We start from the raw sequence: 20,667 nt of genomic DNA on the forward strand, positions 1-20,667 counted from the left end.
TTGCCCGTTTGTGAGGATGCGAATCAACGCTCCAAAGGAGACAAGAAAATTACTCTACATCTTATTTTATCTAGCATTCGTCAATTTTTATTTACTACACAATACGTAATACTTACATAATACACATATAATATTATAAATTACAATATAGCGTTGATTATATTCTAAATCGATTACACTGTGACGATGACTTGTCATTTTAACGCACGTAACATGCAAACGATGATCAAATATGAAGTAACTACATATCGCTTTCTAATCATACAGTCTAATAATTATATTTCTACTGTTGCCTACACGGTAGACATGGGCGCCCATGGCATGCAAGCAGTTATCAGTCCAAGGTAAACGTCGATCACACATTGCATTAAAAATGTATTCAGTTTATGCCGTAGATTCTTATTTTGTCTCCATCAATACATCATTCCCGGATGTGCAGCTCGTTGAAAGAAGACGTTAGGATTCGCCGACAACGTTGTATACAAATTTCCAGAATCCTCCGGTCTCAGGTACATTCCAGGCGGTAGGACGAAAGTCTCAACATGCCCTCGCACATCTGTAATTGGATTAAACGGTCATCCAAATCAGGTAATAATAAAGCGTATGTATTATTGAATCAAACATAAACAGGTGCGTAAACCGGAACACGCCTTGCTATTCTCTAACATCATATTCCATATTATGAGCATTGGGTAGCGGTATGCACGGCCGATGCCCCGCCAAAATGCTCGTTTCCGTTTCACAATCTTTTATCGCGACCAAGCTATTAAATCTAAATGTGTTTACGCTTTGACGATCGTGCAAGCTCCATGTGACAATGTCGTTACCAGGTATAATAGGCTACGGCTTTAAAACCCCCAGGGGAAATTCCAAACGAAAAAAACATTACAATAACACGCATTCGGAAACCTCACAGTATTTCATGATATTTCTTTCTCTTTTTCATACCTTCTGGATACAACGGATTCGTGCTGCATCTACAAGCGTTGCAGCTTGGCATTCCTGATGAAACCAAAGCCACGCGATCTGCAATTAATAAATTAATTAATGAAATGACCATGGACATTTTATTTCAGAATTCTCACCCGTGCTCTGATGGCAGGGCATTTTGGACTCCAAGGTATCGTTGGGTGGTTTGAAGTGAAAAAATGATGGAGAATAGCCACTGGCCGGCAGCGAACTTAATCCATCATCCCTGGGGTCTCTGTCTCCACGAGCTGTAGCTGCGTTATTTTCTCTCCCGAGAGCCGCTAACTGTCTCCCCTTCGGGAGAAACATCAGGAGAAAAACGAGAAGCGATGTAGCAAGAAGTGCATAAGCTAACCATGCTTCACGGTCTTCTTCAGGAGCGGTAAGCGCCCCAACGCCTCCTGATACCCAAACCGGAAGTGACGCTCCAACTGCAAGTCCGATGAAGGCTGCCTCCCCATTATTGTCTCTCAAACCCCTTGCACGGATCGCCAGACCCCCTACAGAGACCAAAAGAAGGCTTGCGTACCCCAAAGATGCTACTAAATGACCCACAGGAGTACCACAACAATTATGCAATGTCATATGGTCAACTGGCAAAATAGATGACGACGTCGATGACACAGGCGACAGAATAACCGCTCCATGTAGACTATTTGGCTGATCTGCGGTGCTGGCGCTTCCGGAATCCAAAACGGTGGATAGCGGGGTTCCATAAAACCACTGACCAACTATGGCGACCTGGACGAGAACAGCGAAGACGAGCACCAGGGCCTATAGAAATTACAAAAAGAGTTTAAAAGGTGGATTTTTAATTAAAAATTTTGGATGTTCAATTAATCGTTGCATTGTACTAATTTTTATTTCACCTGATATGGTGCTGGCAAATAGACGCCGCTATTCAGGGAAAGGAGAAAAACGCATTTGACGAGAAGTGCGGCGAACACGAGAGCCGCGGGAAGTCCGACAAGACGCAAAGCACCGCAGGACATCGGATTTGGGGCCAGCGAAGGCGCCGCAGAAAGTCCGGCCAGCAAAAACAATCCCAAAAGTAAAACTTGCCCCAGGAATAAATGCCTTCTACTCGGTACCGCTGCTCGGGCCTGAGGAATCAATCGGTAATTAAGTATAACCATGTATGGGTAAGGCAAAAAAACTAAAGAAATGTATAAGCATGTAGGAATTCAAAGTCAGCATTGTTGAAATTGCTGTTATGCCGAAGATCGCAGGAACGTGAATGTGAGATATTCTCAACTGCTTATAATTATAACGAGCTGTTTGTATTTAAATGGTCTTACACGTAAGTATAACTCATATCACGCATGAGACGTATAATACACTTTAAAATGGAAAGCGATTATAAACTCTACATTATTCCAGGCTCTACTTATTTTTCTCGCGCACGTATCGCAGTATTCAAATTGCATATATATAATATATACATTAGACACGATTTGCATAGAATGAGTATAATAGCGTTAGGGTTTTAATATTCAAGTGTCTGACCGCTCTCTCGCAAAGATGACACATTTATTCTTTCCTTTTTTTTTGCAACCACGCATGAGCGACTGATGGTTTTTGAAAATTATCGTGCGGATGCTGAATGGATGTGCTGCATTTTTTCAGTATACCTTCAAGAGAACGAAGACTTCGAAGCCTGCCATAAATATCATGGCAGCTGCACTGAGAGCAGCAAGAGGAAGGGCCCAGGGCTGCTGTCTCAACAAGGGAATCTGTACAGGGTTTGATTGCGGTCCGTGAGTGCGTGCCGGTTGTCCACCTCTGAAGATTGATATCGTCCGATTCGGTCCCGGAACGCTAACGACACTCGCAACGCTGGCGAGACCAGGACGATCCTGGACTCTGGGGACCAGAAAATACTCGGTCGAAAGCTCGACTTGACTTCTGGTAGATGGTGAAGCGGAGGCGGATGCGCCAAGCCAAGAGGTGCAGGCGGCAGTTAAGAATATCGGGCTCATCCTCATCCTGGAGAGTTTCATAATCCGAGCAGTTCACAAAGTGTTTCACCGTGGTTAATTTTGCTGGGCATTATCGATACAGTGGTGAGTAAAAATTTATGCGAATCTCCACCGCAATGTGTAGTCAAAGAAAATCGCGATTCTTCGTCCTCGGAAAGAAGAGGATTATTCGCGCCCCGCGTTCTTTCAAATCTGTGCTCATAAGTCATGTTTGTCTCGCCTTCGGCAGGCTGTACATATTTTGTGAATTGTATTTGTTAGATTCCTATTTTTTTTCTCTTCCGTTCTGCGTATTATTTTTTCTTAGCTCCACACCGTTATTTCTTCGTGATCGTTGTACCACCAGCTATACACTGCAGTATTTACCGTTCGGCTTATCATCACCGCTTCCTGTTGCCTGCACTGCACCGGGAATCGTTATACTTAAGTGCAAATTTTGTATTCTGATAGCATAGGAATCGCAAAAGTATATGGACACATACTGTCATATCCCATAGGCTATACCACACGTGGTAATAGTTCGCATATGTATAATACAGTCCATAAAGTCACACCTGAATAATTTTTGCAGGTACCGATAGAACGGCTCGACAAGACATAATCCGGCTATAGAATTTTTTCTTCAGAGTGCGAGGAACGGATCATTCAAATTCACTTTATGATGGATTCACCGTTATCTGTTGTCCGATGGTTAACTCGTTTGCGGCTAGCTGCTCACGTAGGTAATTATTCACCGACGTGGCGGTGTTCGCCCGCCTATTTTTTTTTTTTTTTATTATATCAATTTGATTATTCAAAATTGTAGTATGGCCCCTATTAGGTAATTATAATTCAGAGCGCGTTAAGTGTAACTTGAACATCGAAATGAGTTCGGACAAAATGCAGGTGAATAGATACTGTATTTATGAATTAAAAACAAGCTAATGAAAACTGCTTTAGGTACATAACGAAGCAGAGGCGCGAGATAAAGAACGGGGGACCAAATAGTGCCCCGGAGAGACCGGACCACTCTGAGTAGGACTAACCGGACTAAGGACGACTCGTTCGTCGTGCTTTGCACCACTCCCTCCGTTCCTCCTTGCTCCATCCTTCCCTCTCTCTTCTTCCATATATCCCCCGCTTGCCCGCTACTCTTTCACCGTTCGAAGAAGACCAGAAGTAACCGAACTAAGTAAGTACCTATACATCGTACGACATTCTTCGCTTAAGTATTGTTCGCAGATAGTAACTTATGCCGACAGTAGTTGAGTTTCAATAATCTACTAATTCTATCATGATTTTTTAAGATTAGGCTGAAAAAGACGGGATTTCGGTCGCAAGGAAAATTGTCTTAGGGATTTCGGACTTCGATACACACTTTTGCGCCACAATCAATCTCAGCTGGATATTTCAAGTTCAAATATCCCACATGCAACCATACAGTATACGATGAAAGGGGGAAAAGGCGCGGGTTTCAGCATCGGCATCGGCATCAGCATGGGGCAAGCAGCACGAGACAATGGCCACACCCCGGCAACCCGCGGCTTTCTCCTATAACATCCAACAAAGGCATAGGTGAGTATAATAACCAGCACAGGTATAAGCGCCGCAGGTTAGTCGTGGCTGTGAATATATGCAGGTATTTACCTGTGTATGAATATAGGTACACGTACCCTGGCTATACGTGCATAATGCATGCGCGACACATGATAAGTATATAGTAATACCTATATACTGGTGTGGGGTACGGGAGTATAAACTTCGAACTCGTACTACACCCATGAAGTCCGTTTTATACGCCGGCCGGCCTGCTATAGGCCTTTTGCTGCTGTTGCTGCATGGGTTGTGCTATAACCGCATGATACATGTGGGTGCAAACACAGACATAATATTTGCATTGAATGTCTATGAGAAAATTGTCTACGGCGGTCGCTGAATTTCTGTCATTTCTCCATGGGTAGATCACATTATAATTGTAATTGTTTACCTCCGAGGAATAGTATTTATTCAAAAATGTTATAGAGACCGGATGTGACGATCTCCATCGACGGCGAAGCCAACTTTCTTTGCCTGGTATAATGAACTAGTTCAAATATCTTTAATAGCTTCTAATATAAAATACCGATAACGAACTGTGCAAAAGATATACCGAATTCATTTTTGCTTTCTTGCTATTACTGGGATTTGCGTATAACATGATATTGCGTTGCTTAATTTTCGTCACTTTTTGATAATTATATGTATATCAAGTGTGCAGATAGAAAAATTAGCTGCATGCAGCATCCAACGTGTTACAGAAATCGAGATTGATCGTGCAGACGATGCAGCTGCGGAACGGTGGTGCCGTTTTCACTTTAATACACCATCGTCACGGAAAGGCGCGTCGTATTACGGTCTCGGTTCATCTATATTGAAGAGTGCGTTGCGGCTCATCAATTATTATTCTCTTACTAGTCAGTCAGAAGTCACTGGTTTTTTTTTCTATTTTTTTTCTTCTCTAAATGGGTAAGTAGGTAAGCATTTCTATTTATACACCATCTCTTAACGACGCTGTGTATACGAAATGTGATGTTATTTCTAAGACGAATTATTAGATGCGATAAATCATATAACGTTATAATTACTATAGTATAGAACTAGGAGAAGAGAAATTGCGTTTATGACGCGGTATAATTATTCCATAACTCTACTTGAAAACGGCAAATGATAATCAAATATAACCGGCGGGAATTGACGTTCCATATTATAAGACATACACTATGAATATGATCGCGTGCAGATCAGCGAAACGGCATGATGTCGTTGATATTCTAAGTGCAAAACGGTCGTGTCACCTTCGGCTTCCAGCAGATGAAGTAGAATGCTGGGTTTCAGATTCTGTGTCCACAGGATCAGGACTCGATCGTTGCAGAAAAGTTTGCTGCAGCTGCACAGTCGCAGCAGCAAATATATGCTCGAGGTAGAATTGGGAATCGGGCAACGCCCGCGCGTGGAGCACAACGAGATAGCCAAAACCGGTTGCCGGTTCATCGCATTCGGTCCATGCGTCTTACTTTCGACTATACGAACTTTTGGGGTTCCTGGAACGAGACAAGCTGAACATAAATGTTCGCGCACATATATGTACGTATATGTGTTTGTAGATGTGGAAAGAACTCGCTGGATACTCGCGGTCATGAAACCCGCAGGAAACAACGAACTACGAGATATCAGGAGAGGGTCCTGCAGGGTCTCATGGGGGCACCCAGGGATTGAGAATATATAATCGAGACGCTCCCTGCGGGGAGCTCGTAATTTAGGAATGTACAAACTCTGACCCTGAGGAGGTGTGTGCGTTGAATATAAATTATTGCATTCCAAACTCCACTCGCACGATTTTGCCTCGTGCGAGTGGTAATTGATGCTTTCATTCGTTTATTTTTTACTCGTTTTCTCTGCAAAAAGAGCAATTTCGCGGAACTCTACACTGTTGACCGAAGAAAAGGATAACGGGCCATGTGTAAGACGCTCCGTTACCAAACAGTTACAAGGCTGGCTTGGGAAAAGTTTTGGATAAAATAAGAAATGCTTGACGTTATCATATAGTTCTAATTCTGATTATAGCCATGATCGTAAAACGCAATGCAAGATATACTTCAGATAAGCCGTATTAATCCGTCAAAATGTATTTTGTCGAGATCTCAATATCTGAACAAAGAAATATGTACGATCGGGTGTTTAAATTCTCGATAAGGTTTGGTCCCGTTTTTCGGCGTGGACGATTATTTTATCTATTTCTGAAGTGTCACGAGCCACAGACACGTCGAATAAACACGCAAAGACAGTATACCGCGCCTGAATAACATCTGCAGGCTCCCTTGTAATAAGCGTGCAGCATAATAATAATTAATTAATTATGGCAATTGGTGCCACGGTTGTGCAGGTGATGATAATTCTTCTGCATTCTGGTATAACATCTGCAGCGGATGGCTTGCGAGGGCAAAGAATCGCCGGAGGAGTCTCGACGACCTTAGGGGAATACCCGTTCGTTTTGTCCTTGGGATTGACCTCATGGGCAGGCGTATATCATCTCCACTATTGTGCGGGATCTATCCTCACAGAGAGTTGGACTATTACATCAGCTAAATGCGTCGAAGAGTGAGTACGAATTCTAAACATGGTTTTGGAAAAATTACTGGAGAAAATTCAGTGCAGGAAATTCATTTTCTTCCTCTAAAAATAACGATTCATGTCTCGATGAAAATTTCTCATCATGCTCGCGAAGCGCAATCGAAGACGTAAATCGGTACTACTGGCTGGCAGGAACGAGCAATCTTCGTTCGATGGGCAGCATACATGCAATTAGACAAATCTGAATTCATCCTGATTACGATCCAAAGGATTTTTTGATTCATGACATCGCCTTAGTGAAGGTAAACTTTTATAGATTTCAAGAATTGGAACCATCCATTGGGGATCATTATACCTTCAATGCAATTGTTTTTTATCAGGTGAAAATTCCCTTTGAATTCTCTGCATCGATTCAGCCGGTGGAATTGTGGACGTCAATTTCGGATGGAACACCCTCCGTAGATTCAAATGTGGTCGCCGTTGGTTGGGGGCAGGTTTCGCAGACTTTGATACAACCGGATACCCTCAAGAGCGCCGAGTTCACTATCATCACTGGTGACGCATGTCGTGAGGTGTATTCACCCTGGATCGAAGCGAATATAACCGTTTACGACGATTATCAATTTTGTGCTGTCTCAACTAAACGTGCTTCAGCTGAGGAATACGTTGCTGATGTAGCCGAAGAAGAAGAGGAATCAACTTTTACAGGGCGTCATGTATCATACAGGTCAGCCTGTCATGGAGACGAAGGCGGACCACTGTTCCTGATAGATGCAGGAATTCCATTATGCGTTGGAGTCGTTTCATGGACCTACGGATGTGATTCTCCTGAATATCCGACGGTTTTTGTCAAAATATCAGCTTACTTTGATTGGATCTACGAGAGTACGGGATACTGGATCTAATTATAACTGAAGGCGATGTGGGTAGAGCAAAATATCGTCCCAACTCACAATAAAAAATGTTAGAAACTGATTTGATAATCACCCTCGTTTTTTCCCTAGAATCATATCTGCCTGGCATCGTTGACTGAAGATTGTACTGGTGCATGGTTGATAATATTTGAATTGTCGAATCATTCGCCATGCTCAAATTGATTGGACTACGACTTACCAGTAGCATCATCGATAGCGCGAAAGTACGACCATGAGCTTCAACGAACTTTAAATTCAAATACGCAGTTGATCAATCGATGCGATCGATGTCTGATCGCGACTAGGAAGCGCTAAAATCATTGCCAAGTCCGTACATATCTGGATCAAATATTTATCTCTCTTTTGAAATCCTGATCGCAACAGAATTTTTTTCGCCATAAGTGAGTCCTATAATCGTTGTGGATATTTTTTCATTCTCATTTTCGACAAAGTTCAACAATAACAACTATCCGATAACCTCGTTAGATTCTCTCAAGGAAAAAACTGCAACACGTGCGACTTGTGAAGCTGAACCGGTGACACCGGTGAATTATTTGATCGATCTGTTATTGATCAATTCATCTGCCGGTCCTTGGTTAACCTATACATGGCAATTAGATTCTCGTAAAAGCCGTTTATCGTCAATGGTAAATTTGTAATCAGGCTATTGAAATGGCTACCGACGAACAAGTACTCAGCCTTCCAGACACCCAGAATGCGGATATCTTGACTCAGACGCAATCTCAATCTCAGTCGCAGGAAACTCATTCACAAAATAGGATCTGGGGAAAGCTCTATCCTAATTGTAATGGATTTAACAAAGTTGGTAAGGCAAATATTAAACAGTAGCACAATTCCATTGAGGTGACTGTTATTAACTTATCTTTGTATTTTAAACATCATTGCTTACCTTTCAGAGTTAGTTCAAAATGAGTATACCTTTGGCCGTTCTGAGAGGTGTGACATAGTCCCTACTAAAGACCTGACCGATCGGCGACTTAGCGTCATAAGCAAGCAGCATTTTCGAATTATCAAAGAGGTCTTAAGTAATAATTTAGATGAATTTGTCATCTATCTTGAGGATACTAGCCACAACGGTACATTTCTTAATAGGGTTTATATTGGGCAAGGCAAAAGAGTTGTTCTTGAGAACAATGATACTATTTCTCTCGCAAAGTCCGATTTTTCAGGTAAGTCTATAAGTAGGGCTAAAAATCTTCCTTTCCGTCTTTTATGGAGATCCCTGAACCTGATTGCTTGTCTCAGTTTATACGTTTATCAGCACCAGAGCTGCTGAAGGCAGTGGCTTACCAATGGAACTGAAGTGCAAGTATGCAGTTTCTAGAACCTTGGGATCGGGAGTTTGTGGCGAAGTTAAAATGCTCTTCACAAAGATGGGGTGCAAAAAGTTTGCTTTAAAAACTATCGCAAAAAGTAAATTTCTTACTCCAGAAAAGGGTCAAGCATTTAATGATCCCGGAAAAATTTTAAACGAAGTCCACATCCTCAAGGCTTTGAGGCATGTGAGTGGTCTTTTTTTCATGAAATAGTAATTATGATATTTTGCCACACATTGATTTTGGTTGTATTGTTTACCATAGCCATGTATAATAAGAATGGAGGAAATTCTGGACACTCCCTCCTGTGTCTACATCGTTCTAGAACTGATGGAAGGGGGAGAATTATTTGATAGGATCCAAAAATACCATGGGTTACCTGAAAATATTGCAAAATTAATATTCTATCAAGTAGTCCTTGCAGTGCATTACTTACATGAAAGAGGGATAGCCCATAGAGATTTGAAGGTACTTTTAGGTTCACAATCAGCCTTTGAACTATGGAAATTTTGTTTACAGTGTGCTTCTTTTTTAATAGCCAGAAAATATTCTATTGGCAAGCCAAGCCCAGATGACACTGGTTAAAGTATCAGACTTTGGATTATCTAAGCTGGTGGACACCCAAACTATGATGCGAACTTTTTGCGGAACTCCAATGTATGTGGCACCTGAAGTGTTGTTAACGCATGGCAAGGGATGTTACACGAACCAGGTGAGCAGACACAGGAATAGACTTTGAATTGATAGTAAATATTCAATTCCTGCAGCTTTATGATAGCAATATGCGTGAACTTGTTTTTTAGGTAGATGTCTGGAGCTTGGGAGTGATCCTCTATTGTTGCCTTAGTGGATTAGTCCCATTTTCTGTAAACAATAAAGAAATTCCTCTGCAGCATCAAATAATCCAAGGAAGGTATTACTTTCCTACAGCTAAATTTGGCTCTGTGTCACATCGCGCTATTGATCTGGTTGGTAGAAGTACAAACTTCAAAAACGATCCTACAATTACTGACTCCATTTTCTTTTTCTGAACTATTTATGCAACATTCTAGATCCGACGCATGATGACTGTTGATCCCAAAAAGCGAATTACAATCAGTAAAGTTTTGCTGCATAACTGGCTACTTGACAGAGAGATGAGGTCAATTGTTGGCAAATTAATGAGTGATGAAACTAATTGCGATGAAAATGCTATGCCACTAACATTACCTTCAACCTCAAGTTCAAACACAATGGCATGCAATAGGAAACAAATGTATCCCCCAACTTCTGCATTCAAAAGGGCTCGTGTAGAGTGATTGGGTTCCGTATCTATTATTTCTTATTACATAGTGTTCTCAAATCATTGATTGCCTTTAGAAGTAGAATAATCATTGCATCATAATGCCAATGACAATCCAGTGATACATTAACTCCAGTGAAACAGGGTAATAATCTGTGATCTCAAAAGTTATTAAGAAGGTGATTATAGAACACAGGTAAAAGTGCACCACCGGAAGATGGTTGACAAGATAGTAGACGTGTTCTATCATTCTCAAAACAGGATTCACATTCCAGTTGTTTTAAGTATATATTTAGTTGTTTAGTTTTTTAAGTGTTGTTTTTTGAAAGCTACCTCGGTTAATGAATCCCTGCAAACGAAAGACGACGAACTGCAAACTGAAGTTGCTTGTTGATTTCCCTACTGGTCTTTGAAATGTTTGATAGTATCATAAATCATGGACTAAGAGGTGGTTCAGATTCCGAATACAAATTAAAGGTAAGCATTCTGATAACGTGAGTAGTAGTAGTTATGGGCTTTATACCTACAGTACAAAGACTGATGGACTTATAATGATAAAGTTGGCGCGACATAATCGCGTTAAAGAAAAAATTACCTGACATTATTACTTATCTATAGGTATCGTAAGACAACAAACTTTTGTAAAGCAAAAAGTGCATATATCTGTTAATTTGAGTTATGTTATTTTGTTTCGAATTAGTATCCATGACATAATAAAAGAAGAAATATTAAGATATTTTCAACAACTATCCATTACTGCTAATTGTAAGACAACTATGCAAAGTAAGCGTAACTTGTAAAAGAATTTTATTGAACAGTCCGCCTTGCATACGTATGTTACAACGGAAATTAACTTCGCTATCACTGAGAAATTCATTTATCGCGGTGTCCTTTTGTATCGAGAGGCCCACTGCATGGATCTGGAACTGCAGTGACGAGGTCAGGTTTTTCCTTTTTCGTGAGTCCAGCGAGTAGCCTTTTTATTTGCGCTATTGCTTTTCCTGGGTTCAACCCCTGTAGTAAAACCATAATTTATACTGTTATTACCGTTTCATTTGTACAACTACATAGCAGTCTTTGAGACGAAACCAATACCTTAGGACATGTTTTCGTGCAGTTGAAAATAGTGTGGCAACGGAATACTGAATAAAAATCCCGCAGTTTTGCGAGTCGTTCCGCATGCTCAAAATCCCTTGAATCGATTATCCATCTGTATGCCTGCAAAATTTTTAATCCATATAAATTTTTTTTTATCACAATATTTCATGCCGCCTAATCCAATGATGGGGACCTGCATCAGGACTGCGGGTCCAAGGTATTTGTCTCCAAGCCACCAGTAGGGCGGGCAAGCATATGTACAGCACCCGCACATCACACATTCGTGAAGCCCATCCAATTTTGCTCTATCCCTCTGGCTTTGAAGGGTCTGTCGATAGCCAATGAACTGATCTTCACCCCGTCTCTTCAACCAGGGATCAATCATTTTGTACTGCTCCAAAAAGTGTGACATGTCTGGCACAAGATCACGGATAACATACATGTGGGGCAGAGGATAAATTATCACAGGCTTTGATGAATTCATATCCAGTTTCCTGCGTGAGGATCAATCATAGCTATTACTACCGCGGATCTACTCTTTATTTGTTATAATCGGTAGCGTCAATTTACGTGAGACACGCGAGGGTGTTGACACCGTTGATGTTCATCGCGCAGCTTCCACAGATTCCTTCCCGGCAAGATCTTCGGAAAGAAAGAGTTGCGTCGTATTCTGATTTTATAACTTGCAGGGCGTCAAGCACCATTGTTCCTCGCTTGTTCATATCCACCACGAACTGCTGCATGTATGGTTTTGTCTTTGGCTCGTGGGGATTCCATCGGTACACACGGATTATCTTCATCTGCTGCTTGCCCTTTAGGTTGAGAAGAAATAGAGAAGACTATTTTTTCAGGTGAGATTTTATCTAAGTTTCATTTCTTTCATTGTATCAACTAACGACGTCTTTTTGCGTAGCTCCACAGTCGACAGTATCAGTGGTTGCGCTGTTTTTCGAGTCTGCCCGTGGAATTTTTGAGATTTTAACAACGTCCGCAACCCTATTTCTGAGGAGTCGTGTAACGCTCTTCGTTGTTGCACGGAACAAAAACATGCCCGACTAGAAAAGACGGGATAATTTTTTTTCTGCCACTCAGGTTGTCCTACGAATTTAGAAATCTGTACGGACACTTCGCCGCTCTCATTGACATCACGAATTGTAAATTATTCCACTTTACGTTCACCATAAACTTGAAGAACAAATGCCGTAGAAATCGATAACCGGGTTTTGATAAATAAACAGTTTCAGAATACACACTTAAAAGTATTCATCTGCCGTAGCCACTGTGATTGTGTAATTGATTTTGCATAATTAATTGCAAACATGCGTTGATGAATTAACTGAGACAACCATTATGACGCACGTAAGGAGCTGAACTTCTGAACTTGCACATTCTACGTATGAAAGAAACTACTATATGTATGTGTCGTTGACAGTGAAGGGCAATCACAAAAATGAAAAACACGAAAATTTCGATTAGATTTAAGGAAAAATTCTGTCACAATTAACTAATCGTGAAGAAATTTCAAGAATTGCAGAATATATATATTTACGTTCAAAGGAATGTCAGGCTCCCGCGTTCAGTCAAATATTCAATTTCAACGCTCGCTCTTAATGCCATGCGCCGTGCAAACCTCGTGATCAAGATCGACTAATCGGATCGATCGGAACCAACGAATTCAGACTTACGAATCCGTTGATCGGAACCAGATAGGAAATCCAGAAACACCATTTTGAAGTACGTGCTCAATATATTATGTGTCATAACAATTGTATTCTTATTCTGAACATTTCAGGTCCATTGTGTAGAGACGGAGTATCGTCGATGTTAAATTATCAGTAATATAATACGCAATACGCGTCAAATAGCGATGCGGAGTTTCTGCATCTTATCAATCTTATCGTACATGTTTCCACATGACCCCCGCGAGGAATTATCTATAAGACTATGGGGTCGCCCGTCACTCGTCAGATTGATTGACCTTTGATTTAGATTATCGACGCTCGTTGCGAACCACACATCTTCTTTCTAATGTTGTAATATCAACGCAGTGGTAAACACCGGATCACAGATACCCGCCATACACGTTTTCACAACTTCGTGCTTGCTATTCAGTTATATCGGACGTGTGAAAAGTATCGACTGATCAGTTATTAATAATTCCACACCTGAGTGATCCCTTCTTATCACTGTAAGGATCATATCCTGAGTGTGCTATTAACGCACGTTTAGCTTTTGTTCAGCTTTTCTCTCTTTACTATCATTAAAAGACGTAGCTCTGAAGTTTATCAGAGACACCCTCGACAAGGATGACTCGATACACTGTTTTAGTTGTGGGAGGCGGAGGCAGGGAACATGCTATTTGCTGGAAGCTGGCGCAATCAGATCATGTAAGTGGTGTTCTTTGTCCAAAATTATGCTAATTGTTGATTGTTGTAATCTATGATCAGGTAGATCGAATTTATCTGGCATCTGAGAATCCTGGAGCAGAACAGCTGGGCAAAGTAGAATCCGTATCTCTAAATGTAAAAGATAACAAGGTACATTCAATCACTGGTTAGATTATATGTTGTACTGCGGCAATCTCCCAGTTATTCTAAGATCACAACTTCAATTGAATCAGGGAGTCGCAGAATGGTGCAAGAAGAATGGCATCAGCCTGGTAATTGTTGGCCCGGAAGATCCCTTGGCCAACGGTCTAGGAGATGCATTAAAAAATGTTGGTGTTCCTTGCTTTGGCCCAGAGCAGCAGGCTGCTCAAATTGAGACTGATAAAAATTGGGCAAAACTATTCATGGATAGACACAAAATTCCTACCGCAAGATGGAAGGGATTTACTGATGCCAATGAGGCAAAAAATTTTGTTAACCGGCAAGTCTTCTGTAAATTCTGATACTCAAACAATTATTTCATATCTGATGAAATAAACATTTTATTTTAAACAATTTAGATCTGAGTTCCCAGCCCTGGTCGTAAAAGCTGCAGGTCTAGCTGCTGGTAAAGGCGTAGTTGTTGCTTCAGACAAAGTTGAAGCATGTCAGGCCATTGATGAGATTTTAGTACAGAAGAAATTTGGCTCAGCAGGAAAAGTTGTAGTAGTTGAAGAGCTTTTAGTAGGAGAAGAAGTCTCAGTTTTGGCATTCACAGATGGTAAAAATATATCTTCTATAAAATGAGGACATTAAGTATTCTATCCAAGACACTAATTTGGATATTCTTTTATATTATTAGGCAGGAAAGTTGTTCCACTGATGCCTGCGCAAGATCATAAGAGAATTTTTAATGGAGATGAAGGCCTTAATACAGGTGGAATGGGTGCTTATTGCCCCTGTCCGCTTTTGAGTCACAAAGATGCCGAATTCGTTAAGAAAAACATACTTCAAACAGCTGTGGATGGCTTAAAAGCTGAAAATATTCCATTTATTGGTAAATCGGCTACTTGGCTATTACGATCATTTTTTCTTTAAAATGAGGGGAAGCTGCTGCTATTCTTTTAATGTAAGGTTTCCGCACACTTATTGACAAAAAATTAAAATGCTCTTGTTCAGGTGTCTTGTATGCGGGTATAATCCTGACAAAGGAGGGTCCAAAAGTCTTGGAGTTCAATTGCCGTTTTGGAGATCCTGAAACCCAAGTCATTCTACCCTTGTTGAAATCTGATTTGTTCTTGGCAATGAAGGTATCTTGTCTTTCCTACCATAGATTATTAAGAACAACACTTAATAATTTTTCACTGCACTGATTATTTGTGGCCGTCACAGGCTTGTTATGATGGAACTCTAACAGACTCCCACATCAGTTGGCATACAGACGTCTCCGCTGTTGGCGTCATTCTGGCATCTCGTGGTTATCCAGAGACTTCATCAAAAGGACAAGTTATAACTAACGTTGACAAAATCTCCCTGAGACACAATCACTTTGTATTCCATAGCGGCACCAAATTCTCACCAAAGGGAGAATTACTCACAAATGGTAATGTCAGCAATATGATAAATAATTTGCTCACTTTAAAATCATTCTTGTATTTTGATGGCTAATAGGGGGGAGGGTTTTAATCGCCGTCAGCTTGGCACCATCGTTAGCACAAGCAGCTGCTCGTGCCACTGTAGCAGCGGAAGAGATTTCGTTCGATGGAAAACAGTTCAGAACTGACATCGCTCATAAGGGAATTGCAAGGTAGGATAAACAATCCAACAGATGATTCTCGGTTACATAAAATTTCTGGCTAAGCGAATCAAACGAAGAACAAAGCTTAGTAACAAGTGTTTGCATAGATCCATATTGCGCGGTGGAACATTGTCGTATAAAAGTAGTGGCGTAGATATCGAGGCTGGAGACTCCTTAGTTTCAACCATAAAACCTTTAGTGTCTGCAACAAAACGGAGCGGTGCCTTGGGCTCCATTGGAGGTTTTGGTGGACTCTTCGATACTAAGGCAGCAGGGTATAAGGATCCTCTTTTGGTGTCAGGAACTGACGGAGTCGGAACCAAGTTAAAGGTGAGCAAGTGCTTTTTTTTATCAATTCCAACACTCTCTCATCAAAAAATTGTTGCTTAGATTGCAATTACCTGCAAGAAGCACGATACAGTAGGAATCGACCTGGTTGCCATGTGCGTCAATGACGTGTTAGCTCATGGAGCTGAGCCCCTTTTTTTCCTGGATTACTTCGCTTGTGGAAGACTTGACCTGGGTACCGCTACTCAAGTTATTGCGGGTGTAGCAGAGGGCTGTCAGAGAGCTGGTTGCACCCTGGTGAGTATTGAAAATTTACTCCAAATACCCAATCTATTTCAGTCCATTTATTTCTAATTACTGGCCTAGGTTGGAGGAGAAACTGCAGAAATGCCAGATATGTATGCGGATGGGGAATATGACTTGGCTGGGTTTGCTGTGGGAGCAGTTGAAAGAACACAGCTGCTTCCTCGTACAAGTGATATTCATCCCGGTGATCTTGTATTTGGTTTACCATCAAGCGGTGTTCATAGTAATGGCTTTAGCCTGGTCAGACGAGTATTAAAACTAGCCAACAAAACATATTTCGACATTGCGCCATTCTCTGATGCTGCAAAGACCATTGGTAAGTCTGATAGTCGAATTGTATAATGAATTAAGTAACGAGCATCTCATCTTTTAGGCGAAGAATTGTTGAAACCAACCAAAATCTATGTGAAAGGTGTGATGAGAGCATTGAGATCAGGACTGGTTAAAGGATTTGCTCATATCACCGGAGGTGGATTAACGGACAACATACCAAGAGTTTTGCCAAATGGAACTGGCGTCTCCTTGGATGCTAGCCAGTGGAATATTTTACCCATCTTCAGTTGGCTGGCTGTTACTGGTAATAATTCTGCCCCGTGATTAAGCCCCGTGAATAGTGTGACATTGAATTCACTAAAAGCATTCACATCAATTATTCATTACATAGGAGGCATAAGCGCACCAGAAATGTTGAGGACTTTTAACTGCGGCATTGGTGCAATTATCATTGCCGCTCCGGAGAATAAGGAAAAAATTTTAGAGCTTCTCGCGGGCGAAGATCCGAAAATTATCGGGGTAGTAAAATCACACAGCGATGGTGAATATTAGATATTGAATAACCGATTCCTCATGCATTTATGGAAATAATAACCGATGACTTTCAAATTGAGAATAGATCAGCAAAGGGTGGAGGTGAATAATTTTGAAGCAGCGATGGACTCAGGAATGCGAAGGCATGTACCAATGCTTGTTGAAACTTTGGGAAGGCCTTTGAAGAGGGTCGGTGTTTTGATATCTGGCAGCGGAACAAATCTCCAAGCTTTAATTGATGCGACCTTGGATCCTACTCAAAGAATAGGTGCTGAAATAGTTTTAGTAATATCCAACAAACCTGGAGTTGAAGGACTAAAACGAGCGGAACGAGCGGGGATCAAAACCTTGGTATGAAATCCTCAACAGACAATTAGAGGTAGACTATTAACTCTATAAGATTTGTTTTATAGGTTTTCAAACATACGGACTACCCGAGCCGCGAAGCTTTTGATCTTACAATGGACGTAGCATTACGTGCTGCTAATGTGGATCTCATTTGCCTTGCTGGATTCATGCGGCTTTTATCCGCGGAATTTGTCAAACGCTGGCATGGGGCGTTGATAAACGTACATCCGGCTTTGTTACCGTCTTTCAAGGGCGCGCAAGCTCACAAAGATGCTCTTGCTGCCCAAGTTCGGATTACGGGGTGCACAGTTCACTTTGTGGCGGTATTATCTGACAAATTGTTCCCTTTTACATAATTGGGTCAATTATAAATGCAGTCTCAATTTTTCATTTCTGTCTTATCTCAGGTCGAAATGGACTCGGGAGCGATAATAGAACAGGAAGCTGTGCCTGTGCTGCCGGGAGACACGGTAGAAACTCTTCAGGACAGAGTAAAAGTAGCTGAACACCGTGCTTTTCCGAGAGCCTTGAAACTTTTAGCTACGAGGCAAATCGAACTTGATGAGAATGGTACAATCAAGTGGAACTACTAGAAGGTGCTCGTTTTTACATAGCTTATTAAGCATAAATCAATCGCATTGATTTAAGGAGTTGACTGAAGAGTTGTATCTTTAGTCAACGATTTGATAACTAAAAACAAAAACAGTACATTCCTGAAGTTTAATTATGTATTCTCTATTTTGATACGCTCTATAAATTAAAAATCCTGTAATAAAATGTTATCTCTCAATCAAAGGTGCGCCTTGTTAAATGTAACCCTTACTACAAATATTTCGATTGTTAGTGATTGTTTAAGGTTTAAAAATATATTGTTGGGATGGCGCCACCACTCGGTCCACCAACGAGTGGCGCTCTGTGACAAATTTGTTCACTGATCTCGATTTGTTGCAGCTACAGCAACTGAAAATTTCAGTTGGTGGTAGCGCGGCAGTGGGATGAGGGCAGGAAGTTCTGCTACACGGGTACGTCGAAGTGGTAGGTACGGATTGTGGTGATTGCGCGAGCTGCTGACTCGGTCCGCGGAACGTAGCTAGCGGTAAATTACAACATGGCGGAACGAAGGAAAAACAGGAAACGCAAAGACGTAAGCAACGCATATGTGATTGAATATAACCATCGTAATCGTTTCGTAATATTTACTGTAATTTTGTAACCATACGCTAAGTTAGAACTCAATATGTCATCTCCGTTTGAAGTCCCATCCTCATTTTCCTCTGTTATTGGCTCTCAGTTATCAAACTATCACCCGTATGCGCGCATTCCGAATTCAGGATGACGTATACTGTGACAATATTGGTCACACCGTGAGTTAACATTAAGTTTTTACATTTATCTAAATCCCTACTAGCTATACTGACTTTAAACCTCTCAAAAATTGAATTGGCAGCAACTGTCAATGGGCTGTAATACAGCAAATTGAAAATCCTTTGTTACTTTGGACCGATTGCTGAATGGTCTACTTATACTTTGTGCTCAGGAAATTCCAAACCCGGAGAACGAGGAGGCACCAGAGAAGCCGTCCAAAGAAGAATATGCAGTGGCTAAATGGATTCGAAACAATGTCCCATCCAAAAAAACCAAATTCCTAAACCACAATGTCCAGTACTTCACAGGGACGCGGGCAGTTGATGCTTTGCTTGAAAAGTCACCGTGGAACAAAACGATGTTCGAATCTCGAGAACAGATTACTAGCTTTCTCGACGTCATGCTTAGACACAAGTTCTTTCACCGCGCCAAAAAAATTGTTCTCTCAGAACAAGAGCTCAGCAAAATTAGGGGCACTAAGAAGAAAGGGAAGGATGCTGGAAAGTCTGATTTGAAGGAGGAGAAGAAATCTCTGGATAAAGAAGATAGTAAAGAAAAAGAGTCAACAGACGCCAAAGACGTTGGTGAGAAGCAAGAGGAGAAGAAAGAGCTGAAAAAGAAGCCGAAGGTGAGTATTCAAGCAGTGGCTGCTCCTTATATTTTATTTGTATATGGCTCTGATTTTGGAGTTGTCCATTTAGGTACGTCTGGAAATGCACTTGGATCAGTATTTCGCGGATAGTAATGATGCCTATGTTTGGATATATGATCCAATCCCTCTCTACTACTGGTTGATTGGAACTTTGGTGGTATTGGGTACGATAGGAGTGTGCCTCTTCCCATTGTGGCCACCATCCATTCGTCAAGGAGTCTATCACATCAGCGTTACTGCAGCCGGATTTCTTGGCTTCATATTAGCATTGGCCGTCATCAGGGTGATTGTCTTCTGTCTACTCTGGGTGCTGACACTTGGCAGGCATCACCTCTGGCTGTTACCAAACCTAGCAGAGGATGTTGGATTCTTTCCCTCATTCTGGCCATTATATCAAGTAATTAGCATGTCTTGAATTGCTGTATTTGTTGAAGTTTGCTGCATATTTCTCAACTCATCTTATTCAATTTTCATAGTACGAGTATTGTGGCCCCTCTTCTGATGGAGACAAGAAATCAAGTAAAAAGAAAAAACGCAAGAAAGACAAGGATTCTGATGGAGAAGAAACACCTTTGTTACCTGGGTGAATATCTCGGCTGTGATCGCAATATTTTATTTAAAAATTATAGGAATTTGTTGCAATTTTTTTTTTATTTCACAGCGATAGTCCAACTACCGAAGATGAAGGAAACGAAAATAAAATTGAGCGACATGGCGAGAGATCAGATGATTTGGGGCAAATGGATGGTGATGTAGAAGGTGAAGGAGAAGACGAGGGTAGCGAGGAGGGCTCTGAAAGTGAGAAATCGAATACAGAGCGTGACTTTGAAATGGTCCAACATAACGAGTTAGAAGAAAAATAGCCTCTCTTTGTCTCATAAATGTTGATTATAAATGCATAAAAAAAAATATATATATACATATATATATTTAATATTACTATTTTGTAAATTCGCGGACACTCGCCAGTGGGATACGTCGGCAGATATTAAAACGCCTGGAATTCGAATTCAACTATCGGACCCAAGGACCAAAATCATGTAGCAAAAAAATGGCTTTCGCATTTTCC

At 41.1% G+C, this 20,667-nt stretch overlaps 6 protein-coding genes and 2 long non-coding RNA genes across 10 annotated transcripts; 6 read left to right on the top strand and 2 right to left on the bottom strand.

Moving 5' to 3' along the window:
- The first annotated feature begins 203 nt into the window (after window positions 1-203).
- LOC125500173 lies at window positions 204-1,211 on the top strand. Its single transcript, XR_007277396.1, has 3 exons — window positions 204-344; window positions 440-588; window positions 1,077-1,211. It is a non-coding gene; the product is annotated as an uncharacterized LOC125500173 (long non-coding RNA).
- On the bottom strand, window positions 368-4,028 carry LOC105687700. The gene is made up of 5 exons (XM_012403539.3): window positions 2,601-4,028; window positions 1,839-2,072; window positions 1,086-1,743; window positions 949-1,026; window positions 368-556 (listed from the first exon to the last, which is right to left on the bottom strand). The coding sequence occupies exons 1-5, from the start codon at window positions 2,967-2,969 to the stop codon at window positions 414-416; spliced, it is 1,482 nt and encodes a 493-aa protein (XP_012258962.1). The 5' UTR covers window positions 2,970-4,028; the 3' UTR covers window positions 368-413.
- LOC105687705 lies at window positions 2,895-6,824 on the top strand. 2 transcript variants are annotated; one of them, XR_007277395.1, is made up of 5 exons: window positions 2,895-3,032; window positions 3,520-3,670; window positions 3,888-4,119; window positions 4,235-4,502; window positions 5,208-6,824. It is a non-coding gene; the product is annotated as an uncharacterized LOC105687705 (long non-coding RNA). The 2 variants fall into 2 exon arrangements; XR_007277394.1 differs by having other exon boundaries at window positions 5,225-6,824.
- Window positions 6,823-8,012, top strand: LOC125499680 (trypsin-1-like). The gene is made up of 2 exons (XM_048651848.1): window positions 6,823-7,064; window positions 7,354-8,012. Exons 1-2 carry the CDS (start codon window positions 6,823-6,825, stop codon window positions 7,940-7,942), a joined length of 831 nt encoding a protein of 276 aa, XP_048507805.1. The 3' UTR covers window positions 7,943-8,012.
- LOC105687701 (serine/threonine-protein kinase Chk2) lies at window positions 7,818-11,304 on the top strand. Its single transcript, XM_020853328.2, has 9 exons — window positions 7,818-7,959; window positions 8,042-8,352; window positions 8,438-8,777; window positions 8,869-9,141; window positions 9,218-9,474; window positions 9,553-9,756; window positions 9,827-10,000; window positions 10,092-10,256; window positions 10,341-11,304. Exons 3-9 carry the CDS (start codon window positions 8,624-8,626, stop codon window positions 10,584-10,586), a joined length of 1,473 nt encoding a protein of 490 aa, XP_020708987.2. The 5' UTR covers window positions 7,818-7,959; window positions 8,042-8,352; window positions 8,438-8,623; the 3' UTR covers window positions 10,587-11,304.
- Window positions 11,305-11,360: 56 nt separating this feature from the next.
- On the bottom strand, window positions 11,361-13,197 carry LOC105687704 (succinate dehydrogenase [ubiquinone] iron-sulfur subunit-like). The gene is made up of 5 exons (XM_012403544.3): window positions 12,565-13,197; window positions 12,239-12,480; window positions 11,862-12,162; window positions 11,666-11,788; window positions 11,361-11,584 (listed from the first exon to the last, which is right to left on the bottom strand). The coding sequence occupies exons 1-5, from the start codon at window positions 12,715-12,717 to the stop codon at window positions 11,444-11,446; spliced, it is 960 nt and encodes a 319-aa protein (XP_012258967.2). The 5' UTR covers window positions 12,718-13,197; the 3' UTR covers window positions 11,361-11,443.
- A 532-nt stretch (window positions 13,198-13,729) lies between these two features.
- On the top strand, window positions 13,730-18,376 carry LOC105687696 (trifunctional purine biosynthetic protein adenosine-3). 2 transcript variants are annotated; one of them, XM_012403535.3, is made up of 16 exons: window positions 13,730-14,055; window positions 14,116-14,205; window positions 14,289-14,536; window positions 14,616-14,815; window positions 14,897-15,091; window positions 15,214-15,344; window positions 15,427-15,637; window positions 15,706-15,841; window positions 15,940-16,162; window positions 16,223-16,417; window positions 16,487-16,742; window positions 16,800-17,003; window positions 17,091-17,240; window positions 17,319-17,584; window positions 17,647-17,904; window positions 17,989-18,376. In XM_012403535.3, exons 1-16 carry the CDS (start codon window positions 13,975-13,977, stop codon window positions 18,172-18,174), a joined length of 3,030 nt encoding a protein of 1,009 aa, XP_012258958.2. In that variant the 5' UTR covers window positions 13,730-13,974; the 3' UTR covers window positions 18,175-18,376. The 2 variants fall into 2 exon arrangements, with proteins under 2 accessions (XP_012258958.2, XP_048507734.1); XM_048651777.1 differs by lacking the exons at window positions 16,223-16,417; window positions 16,487-16,742; window positions 16,800-17,003; ... (2 more) ...; window positions 17,647-17,904; window positions 17,989-18,376 and having other exon boundaries at window positions 16,032-16,157.
- A 171-nt stretch (window positions 18,377-18,547) lies between these two features.
- Window positions 18,548-20,532, top strand: LOC105687703 (translocation protein SEC62). The gene is made up of 5 exons (XM_012403543.3): window positions 18,548-18,725; window positions 19,119-19,574; window positions 19,648-19,995; window positions 20,075-20,181; window positions 20,260-20,532. Exons 1-5 carry the CDS (start codon window positions 18,690-18,692, stop codon window positions 20,459-20,461), a joined length of 1,149 nt encoding a protein of 382 aa, XP_012258966.2. The 5' UTR covers window positions 18,548-18,689; the 3' UTR covers window positions 20,462-20,532.
- The last annotated feature ends 135 nt before the right edge of the window (window positions 20,533-20,667 follow it).

Source organism: Athalia rosae, chromosome 3, assembly GCF_917208135.1.
Source record: "Athalia rosae chromosome 3, iyAthRosa1.1, whole genome shotgun sequence".
NCBI classification, from domain to species: Eukaryota; Metazoa; Arthropoda; class Insecta; order Hymenoptera; family Athaliidae; genus Athalia; species Athalia rosae.